Raw genomic sequence first — 10,778 nt, 5'->3', positions numbered from 1 at the left:
CTTATTTTTAATGGTGAACTTCACACTGAATGAATCTGGAGTATTGTTGTCCACTTTTTCAACAGCATCCCGGATAGTAGATAAATTATCAAATAATAATGCTGTACTTTCAGACAAAATGTCGGCACTCAACCGAATGAATTCTCCAACATCCAATAACTCAACGATGTTATCCATTTTGTTCCACAAACTAACTATTATAAGTGAACTAGGAATTAACTTATGTACAAACTGACTCACTGACTGACAGACTGACTGACCGCGAGGGCTGTGCGTTGAATTTATACTAAAGATGTACGTGACAATATGACATCATTATTCACCCAAAGTATCTCCATGCAAAAGTGCAATGCCTCGGCTAAAGATATATTATCTTAATCAAAAGTATACCTCAGCTAAAAAGTATACCTCAGCTAAAAGTATACCTCAGCTAAAAAGTATACGAGAAGATATCGCGCTCAAACGATTCCATACAAAAAAAAACCTTCAGCATTTTTTATTCATTGCAGCATTTGAAGCACATATTATGCGTATATTAAACAGCTATCGAACAGCTATTGAACAGCTATTGAACAGCTATTGAACGGCTATTGAACTGCTATCGGTTCACTGAAAACAGCTATCAGACAGCTATCGGTACACTGTAAACATCTATTGAACAGCTATTGAACGGCTATCGGTACACTGTAAACAGCTATCGAACGGCTATCGAACGGCTATCGAACGGCTATCGAACGGCTATCAAACAGCTATCGAACAGCTATCGAACAGCTATCGAACAGCTTTCAAACCAATATCGGTATACTGTAAACAGCTATCGAACAGCTATTGGTATACTGTAAACAGCTATCGAACAGCTATCGAACAGATATCGAACTGCTATAAACAGCTATCAGACAGATATCAGTACATTGTATACAGTTATCAGTCTAATTTTGACTTATATCTATTATATGGGTAACGGAAATAAAACGTATTTATTTAAAAAATCTTACATTTATTTTAAAAATCTTACAATTATTCCTGGTGTTGCGACCACCAGTTGAATATTTTAAATACATTTTGCAAAGCACAATTCTTAGCGTGTCTTCCACACCGTATTGTATTACAAGCATCTATATTACGTAGGGATTCTACATCTTCGTAATGCGCATCTAGAGTTTCAACGATTGCATTATCGCAATCGAGAATGTTAGCTAGCCATTGCCGTTTTTCAAGTCCTTTTACATATATGAGAGCTTCATCGTCTTCTGTTACAGCCTCTATGATTAGACGTTTCGCCATGCTGTACGGGACCATCCCGTCTTCCCATCGCAAACCATGGTGATAAGCACTTAACCAGGAAGCGCAAGATTTGTCGGATCTTGTCAGTAAATTCCATGGTATAGGACAGGAAAAAATGTAGTGTGTGATAACAGTTCCTCTTCTCAGCACCGCTACTTCCTTGACAATAAATTTCTTGTCCACGACGAATCCTTGTAGATCCACAAACGTTGGTATGATCATGACGAGCATTTATTCGAAACTGCACTCATATCAGTGTTAATCTCTCTTAAATTGAAGATAATTGCTGACGGTGCGATTTACATAATCTTGCGCACTACGTTGGACAGCGGGCAGTATTCGATAACACGATCGTGTATGATGAGGCAATAGGCGGTGGTATTGGCGGGTACATTCTCCTTGCAGTCAAATTCTATTCGTACATCCACGGTAGCGCTCTTGACGGATTCGTTTTGTCGCGAGCAGTCAATGACAGCAAACGGTCCTTTCTCGATAAACGAGAGTACATTGAGCAGCGTTTCGAAGCAGTCGATTCCATAATATGCCTTACGAAAACGCGCGTACATATCAAACAGGAGAGCGTATCTCTTTTGGTCAAAATCGAGATTCAAATCACCGTACGGATAAAACTCTGAATTGAGATAAAGCTTCACATTACTCAATTTACAATCATCAAACACGCTCGCATCTTGAGACATGATATTCTTTCGACCGGTCTGAAGAGCAAAGATAACGTAACGCGGCTTCTCGAGTTGAGTCGCCGTTTTGACAGCCCATGTATGCTTCGTCGTACTCTGTAACAGAGGATACTCGTACAGATCCCATGAGCGAAAACTCATACTGAGATAACGACCGCTTTCCAATGCTCGCAGCATTGATAGTTTAGTGATCTCGTTTAGCATAACATGAGGCATCCGCCATTGCACTTTGATCAGTTCAACCTCCGGCTCCGTCGCTGAATTTCCCAGTATACAATTGTTATCGTTGCGCGCTCGTATCAAAATCAATTCATGGCGAGCGTTAACAATCACGCGTTTGTAATCCTCGCAAAAGCCCAACAGCATGTTGAGCGGTACGCAAAAGTTAAAGTAACCTTCCATTATATCGGATCTAGAATTCCACCCAGCGTTCAACGCAATCAAAGACTTGTCATACGTCAACGATACATAGTTCTTGAGGGTACTGGTAATTCCAACATTTCTGTTGCGATCAATCTCCACACTGTTGAGTTCATACCGAATTTCATCAAACATGAACGCTATGCAATTATTCCCAACCGTTGTAGGCGTCTCATCATCCTTCTTCTTCACAGTCAATCTTCCTTCAATGTAGAGAAAACTTTCGCATGGCAACGTGTATAAATCCTGCTGCTGTATAGGTATTCGTATCTCGTCGCTACGTCCAAACGTTGTATTGGCGTATGGATTGTACGTATGAAATTCAAACTTGACGATGCGATCGTCAAAGATCGGCTCACCGACAATGTTCAAGATATCAGCTTTTCGTACGATAAAACCCAACGACTTTAAAAATGCAACGTTGGAAGCACTGAGTCTTTTTCTAGATGAAATCTCTCCGTTAAAATCTCTCGTCTGTTTCGTCTGTATTGTTATTGGCGCGAATCATCAGCAGAAACTCTTCGTCCTCCTTACGTTTTACACCACGAGAATGTAAAATTTCACGCTCCAAATACCGCTCTATATCCCGCAGTTCGTACGATCCTTCGAGAATCACAATTTCCTCATTGTCGAAATAAAACTTGTTGTTTGTTGAATTTACATTCGGTAGAGTATAATACGTTTCAAAGTCAGTCAGACCGAGCTCGTAATCGCCATCGCTCAAATCTACCGCCGGAAAATAGCTCACAGCTAGAACACTACTTTTGCCCGTCAGCGTAAACGTCAGCGACATGTTTGAACGAATACTGAGTTAAACCGCGCAATGTCAGTCTTTAAATTGTTTATCACTCGTCCGTAGAAACTGTAGACACAACTGTCCACAATTGCTCTGATTGTAACGTTGATAAGGTATGTGATTGTACTGGATTACACAGTTTGTTAGATATCGCTCGAGTTCCTTCGGTGGCCGGAGGTTACCAAAACTGTCGAAATATATGACACGATTCCCCCTTTTCGCGTACGCTACCCAATGCGTACCGGGTCCCTCTGCGTTGTCTAGATTCACGATACCGCTCTCGTTTCGATGTACTCCTTCCACCGGTAATGTCGTACGCATAAAGATACCTCTGAAATACGGAATGCGCATACGTTTTGCAAGTTGTAGCAGTTGCACTTTGGTAGTTACACCCGTTGGTACTTTTAACGTCACATCGACGTTTTTTTTCTTTTCTCTTTACTACACCTCGTCCACGCTTGTAGGGAGCGAGATAAACCCCGTGACCTTCCATGACGCGATTATGACGTTGCATTTCTTCCAGCTGACGCTCCGCTGCTCTGCTATCATTTACAGCCTTGGCGACTCCCGCCGCTCCACCGACCAACGACCCGAGGACGCCCAGCAGCGGAAGAACAGGCAGGATACCGCCGCGTTCGCTATCGGAAGTATCCTCTTACTCTTTAGCTTCTTTGTTTTCAAGCCCATACCCAACTTCGTTTTAGCCTTCATAGCCGCCCAAACAGCTGTGGCGGCGGCTCTCTCTGTGAGAGACGAATCTCTCGCGGTAATGCGTTTCCGCGCCTTTTCAGCGAGTATATTATCAGCCGCGTGCCGTTCAGTGAGACCGTTGTTGTGCGAATTTGCTATATCGTGTTCGCGACACGCCGCACAGTGGTCCGGTTCGAGGAAAAAAGCGCGCATGAGACAAAAATAGTTTTGATGAAGAATCATATTATTATTATGATTTTCAGCAAATAAACATCCTAGATTTTGAGAAACTGATATTTAAAAGCGACAAAGTCACCCTTTCGAATAACATTGGTTCGCTCTTTTAGTCAGTCGCGTGCCGCGAGTCACTGATGATGCGAACCGATACGGAAGGCATTTAAAGTGTTTACACAGTTCTTTAATTTAAAGCGTTTACATAGTTTTTTAATATGTCATCGAACGAGGAAGGTAAGTGCTTTATTTTATTCTAAAACAATTGATAATTTTTGTTATGTAAGTTTAAATATAAAATATAAAATATAACCGATTTTTAACGCTTGCTTTGTAACTTATAATTTTTAAAAATTGCAGAACTTTTGAAGGTTACGTGGGATTACAATGGTCTAAATTTTAGATTTTATTTTAAGTCTTATTAAGTTTATCGCTACTAATATTAGCCGCTGCTTTGCGCAGCCTTCGGCGTAATAAAATTTCAAAGTTGTGCATGCAGTGGTTAGAGAAGCACAAGCGCGCACATACTTTTTTAAGGTTATCCCGTCGCGTCATGATACACTGCATCCAGCATTATATCGAATGTAGTTTTCAATTATATAATATATATTATACTAAATAGAAGTTATACTGTCAATTTTATTTTTTAATATTTTTTATTATTTTAATTTTTAATATATTTTAATATTTACATAAATATAAATAAATAGCAACACAACTTTTTTGTACGTACTTTGTATTTAGCATTTTCATAAATACGTACCATGTTTGTTCACAGTTGATTTCTCAAGGCGTTTTTTGTACCAGACGTTTTTATTATCTAAAAGCTTTGCTGAGGGTACTAAAAAAACAGAGAGCTACATTGTAAATAATCTCGGAAAAATACCTGACGATACTGACATTCCAAGTTTTGTAAAAAATTGGAAGAGTAAGTGGCTTCAGTGTCACCGAATTCGTAGAACGTTCGAGGCAAAACATAAGGATTGGCTCGACGTGTCAGTCATAAAAAATGCATCTCCTACAGTAGAAGTACCTCGAGTTGTAGGCAAAAAATCAGTCAAAGACTTTGACTCCTTGAGTAATTCCCAAAAACGACGGAGAACCAGTAGTATGAATTATATATTATTTGTTTTTCTTCTTAACATTGTAAGCTGCTTAAAGTAAGTAAAGCTTTATTTGAGGTATAGAATGTGTGTGTTAAACATTTTTGTCTATTCTGAGGGAGTTTATATATATTTTAAAACTGTACAAATTGCTCTGAATAACTAAAGCACTGATTCTGATGGCTTATTGCATGTTTAACATGACTTATTATATTCTTGTAATGTTCGAAATGTTACAATATACAAGTTTTAACTTTTACAACTTATTTATTAACTATTTTGTATACTAACGTTATTAATATTTTTTGCATAAATATGTATTATTGCATGGATTTAACATATGTGATGGCATGGTTTTTCAATGGTCTGCAGAATTGCGAAATTTGGATACTAGTGAATTAATGTTCGCATGTGCATCGTCTTTGCGAGCAAATCATAAAAATAATGCCTCAACATTAATTAAAGAGATGCAGTTATCGCCTACAAGGGCATCGAAAATGCTTCAAGCATATAAACAGCCGATCATTCAACCTGGCCAATATACTAATGACGAAGCGCTATCACTGATTGTCGATGGGCAGCTAAAAAAAAGCCAGTATAATATGATAAGGGCAGCATCGAATGATAAAGGTGTTATTTCTTAACAAATTTTAATTTCTGGATTTATTATATATTATATATATAATATAAATCCATAAATAATGTCAGAACTTAATTACTCTGTTATATATGTGAATATCTAATCTTATTATAGGAATAAATTTATATCCTACTTATGGTCACAATATTATCGAGGCTAAAAAACGATGCTATCCAGATAATATACAAGTAACTGAGTTGGAAGCTACTGTCAATTTACAGAGCCTTCTAGATCACACAGTATCTCGTCTACTTCTAACTGTAGAAACAGAGCATATACCACATAAATGTATAGTCTTCTATAAGTGGGGTTTTGACGGCAGTTCGGGACATTCTGAGTACAAACAAATATTTAAATGCACAGAAGGTAGTGATTCGACAGTAGTTACAACAACAATGGTACCAATACGCATAATAGCCGATGATGAAAGTCGTGCTATTATTTGGCAAAATCCAGTACCATCATCAACCAGGTTAGAGATTCTTTTTATAATAATTTAAAAGTATGAATATTAAACCGCTCTTATATATAATATGTTGATCAAAACCGCCTGTATAAATACAAATATTAAAAATATAATTCAGATACTGCCGACCGATAAGAATGGCTTTCGAAAAAGAAAGTAACGAAATGATAAAACGGGAGTACACGCGAGTGATGAATGACATACAAAATTTAGCAGAATGTCTTATTACTATTCATGATACAAACGTAGTAATTCGTCATGAGCTAATTTTAACAATGGTTGATGGAAAAATCATTAATGCCATAGAGGAAAATTTTTCATCGGTAAATTGTAGAGTTTATATAGCACGATTTTGGTAAATTGTAGAGTTTAAATTGCATAAATTCATAAATAAACTTTTCTTTAAAAATTTGAATAATGTAAGTTGATGCAAATTAAAATTAATTTAAATTATGAATTAATTTTATTTTTCGTAAAGAGATTTTAATTGAAAACTTGATTTATTTTTAGAGGTGTTATATCTGTAAATGCGGACCCAAAGATATGAATAAATTGGAAAACATGAAGAAAAATATTGAACATCAAGATCGTGATAAACTCAAATATGGCATTTCACCTTTACACGCGAGAATTAAGTTTTTTGAATGCCTTTTACGTCTCTCTTATAGGTATGCAGACATAAATATTATTATCTTATTGTTATATTAGAACTGATCAGTAAAAATTAAAATTTATCTATATACAAATAATATCAATAATTTTCAGACTTGCTCTTCCACTAAATGTTCAAAAAAAAGGAAGTCGAAAATCAGACGAGCATCATAAAATATTAGAGGAACGAAAGAAAATGATTCAGCGTCAATTTAAAACTAAGATGGGACTTATAGTCGATATGCCAAAGCCAGGTTAATAAATATTACATTGCCTTGAAAATCAAGTTTAATTTTTCTTTCTTTTAAGTACAAATTGTTCATTTTTATGTAGGCTTTGGATCCTCAAATGATGGCAATACTTCGCGGCGATTTTTTGCGAATCCAGAAATGTCATCAGAGATTACTGGAGTTAACGAGACGATTATCAGACGGTTCGGAAATATACTTTCCGTTTTAAATTACACTGAGTCTCTAGACTATACAAAATTCGGTGAGTACGCTCACGAAACAGCAAGACTCTTTGTGGATACATATGAATGGTATGATATGCCACCTACGGTGCATAAAGTTTTAATCCACGGGTCTGAGTTTATCCGATATTCCTTGCTTCCATTAGGTCAGTAATTTAATTTATTATTTTGTAATAATTTTTAATTAACGTGTAATTCTAATCTGTAATGCAATAGTACATTTCAATACGTATTTATAATACTGATTATTTCATTCTTCTGCAGGTCAATTATCTGAAGAAAGCCAAGAAGCGAGAAATAAAGATTTTAAAAATTATAGAGATCGATTTTCTCGAAAATTTTCACGAATAGATACAATGACAGATGTATTTAATCGTTTTTTGCTAACTTCGGATCCATACATAACTCATCTTGGCCGTAGGCGTAATAGTCGAAAACTAAAAAAAAAAATTCCGAAGGAAATCAAAACTTTATTACACGTGTCAAACTTCGATACAGAAGATGACGAAATAGAAGACAAAAGTGAAGACGAAGGCGAAGATGAAAATGAAGGAGAAAAAGAAGATAATTATATCACTTAATATTAAATTATATTATTTTATTGATAACATATTTTATTTATATCATATCATAATAATTAAACAGTTTTAATCATTAACTCATACAATGTTAATGATTAAATATTCAGAAAAAAAACATATTTTGATAGTTAAACCTTTAAACCTTTAAACCTATTTTAAAACAAAAAAAACGTCAAAATCGATCTAATAGAACCACAAATATTTTGCATTATGTCTCATGCGCGTGTTTTACCTCGATTCGGACCACTGTGCGCCGTGTCCAATGGGTTAATACCTCTGTCGCCTCTAGCTAATCGTTTCTCCAAACGCGTCCCCGGTCCACAAAACTGGTAACCGGGAATGTGCAGTTCGAAAGGAAGCGCGTTTATCGCTTTATTTAACAAACCTCTGCCTCTCGACGGCATTCGCTACAATTCTTTATCAACGGCGCTGGACCGTCGATATGCGTTTGATGACTCGGCAAATTGTAATGCTTCAGACACCGACGGTGTCGTTGTACCTCCGAATCGGCTCGTATATGCTCAGGTAGTCTATCCCACAGCAGATCTATACAATTCTCAAACTCTCGCAGTAAAACAATTTTTGGTATATATTCCAATTCTTTGGAGGTTAAATCATTCGACACGATGAGAAACATTTTGATTACTGAGCGATTACGCTCTACGTAGCTCTATAAATAGGCCCGCTCGCGACATATTTTCCAGTTTCTTGTGTAACGCGAAAATATGCGGTTCGTGCACCAGTCGCAGTCTATCAAAGTGACGAATCTCGATGGTAAAGTGCAAACCAATAAAGAGATGCGCAAGCATGGCAACATGCTGCCGAGTTCTATTCGCGCAATCATTTGCGGTCCGTCGAATTGCGGCAAGACGAATGTACTGATAAGTTTGTTGGAGAGCCCGAACGGTGTACGCTTCGAAAACGTATACGTTTATTCGAAATCTCTGCAACAACCAAAGTATCGATATCTCGAAAATTTATTAGCACCGATCGAAGAAATAAACTATTTTACATTCTCCAATAACAGCGAGATCATTCCACCGAGCGAGGCGCTTCCGAATTCAATCTTTATCTTTGATGACGTGGCATGCGACAAGCAAGACGCGATAAGAGAGTACTTTGCAATGGGTCGCCACGCGAACGTTGACTGCTTCTATCTCTGTCAGACTTATGCAAAGATACCGAAGCATCTTATACGTGACAATGCAAATCTGTTGATTCTGTTTAAGCAGGATGGAACCAACCTGAAACGCGTGTACAACGATCATGTCAATACCGACATGCTATACGAAGATTTCTGCGATTTGTGTCGTAAATGTTGGCAGCAAAAGTATGGATTTCTCGTAATTGATAAGGACAGTGCGCTTGCTAACGGACGATACAGAAAAGGATTTAATGACTTTGCGGTACCGTGAAGCGATCAGTTGTCATCGATACGCTGACTGTGCAACATGGATAGCACCAAAGATCACGAGAAGATAGCCATGGAGATTGCGAAAACGAGCGATTCAATTCGTAAAAAGTATCGCGCTTTGAAGACTGGTAAAATGGAGGAGGAGATCGCGTTGGAGAGACACTTTAAACCTATTACCGAACCGTTGAAACAAATTGTTGAAAACACTGTTGAATCGTCCAAGGATCCTATCAACATTGAAACATTCTTTTCGGAGAAAGACGAGGAACCGAAACCGAAGCGAAAACGACCGAACGATTCGTACGATAGTCCTATACAGGCTTCCACACCTGTGAAATCAACATTGAATAGATCGAAAACTGTACCATCCACTTTGAACGAAATGTCCGAAATAACAGGATCGCGCGAGTTATCGTACGACCACGCTCCATCCGTCGAAGAAGTATTCGAGATTGCCAATGAACCGCTCGTAACATCCATCCGACATCTTCTTCAAACATCCGAGGGGCAAGAAAAACTGTATGCAAACTATGGTCCTTTGGGACAGAGATATCTGAAAGCGGTCTTGAGCGGTAAGAAAGCCGTCAACATAGACGTCGTGTATGGAGTCTACTTTAGCGACGAGGAAACGATGCTCGGTGACAAACGTATCACATTAAGCAAAAACGATGACATAATTATAGATGGACAAAGATACGATGGAACACTGGGACTGTATGAATTGATTTTTATGAAATTTCCCAACGAAAGTATATGCACTGATGACGATGCACAGACTTACAAGAGCATTCTGTTGACAACAAACGCTTATCGACGTGGTCATAACGCTGGTAATCAAGTATTGGGTAACAAGGGACACAAGTACAAGAACATCATCGCACCATTGGTGTTGGGTAAAAAGGTTGGGACCGGTATAAAGAAAAAACTCGATTTGCCGTGCGCCATGTCATTAACCGACAACAGGATTGATTACGTACACTGGGACGATCCCAACGAACTTGTAGATCGTCTTCGATTGCTCGAAGCCTCGCGTCAAGCAGGTCACAACGGCCACGATAATGAGATTCTATCGATTATCGAAGAACTTCGCGAAGCTGGACTTATTATAAATTGATCACGATCTATACATGTCGATCAGTCGACATCGAAATGCCGATCAATAAGTTTGGATTGTCGCTCGGAGGAGGAACCGAATCGCACTATCAGTGGTGTGGATTATTCAGAAATTACGTGCGCGATAACGCTCTTTGTCGAGTTGCAGCCGACTTTGACGCAAAGTCGCGTAAGATTCGACGTTTAGCGCTACCAGTGGATGATACTGACGCAGCAAAC

At 38.0% G+C, this 10,778-nt stretch overlaps 1 protein-coding gene across 1 annotated transcript; it reads right to left on the bottom strand.

Annotated features, from left to right (window-relative positions):
- Nucleotides 1-1,583: 1,583 nt before the first annotated feature.
- Nucleotides 1,584-3,195, bottom strand: LOC108781696 (uncharacterized). The gene is made up of 2 exons (XM_018549750.1): nucleotides 2,978-3,195; nucleotides 1,584-2,844 (listed from the first exon to the last, which is right to left on the bottom strand). The coding sequence occupies exons 1-2, from the start codon at nucleotides 3,193-3,195 to the stop codon at nucleotides 1,584-1,586; spliced, it is 1,479 nt and encodes a 492-aa protein (XP_018405252.1).
- Nucleotides 3,196-10,778: the final 7,583 nt, after the last annotated feature.

Source organism: Cyphomyrmex costatus, unplaced genomic scaffold, assembly GCF_001594065.2.
Source record: "Cyphomyrmex costatus isolate MS0001 unplaced genomic scaffold, Ccosl1.0 scaffold879, whole genome shotgun sequence".
NCBI lineage: Eukaryota > Metazoa > Arthropoda > Insecta > Hymenoptera > Formicidae > Cyphomyrmex > Cyphomyrmex costatus.
Note: the sequence above shows the minus strand (reverse complement) of the source record. Positions and strands in the feature narration are given on the sequence as shown.

Excerpts from the sequence above, each read along its gene's own strand:
- LOC108781696 (XM_018549750.1), bottom strand. The coding sequence starts at position 3,195 with ATGTCGCTGACGTTTACGCTGACGGGCAAAAGTAGTGTTCTAGCTGTG. Across the intron at positions 2,845-2,977 it reads GAACTGCGGGATATAGAGCG|AAAAAGACTCAGTGCTTCCA; the intron begins GTATTTGGAGCG and ends GATTTCATCTAG.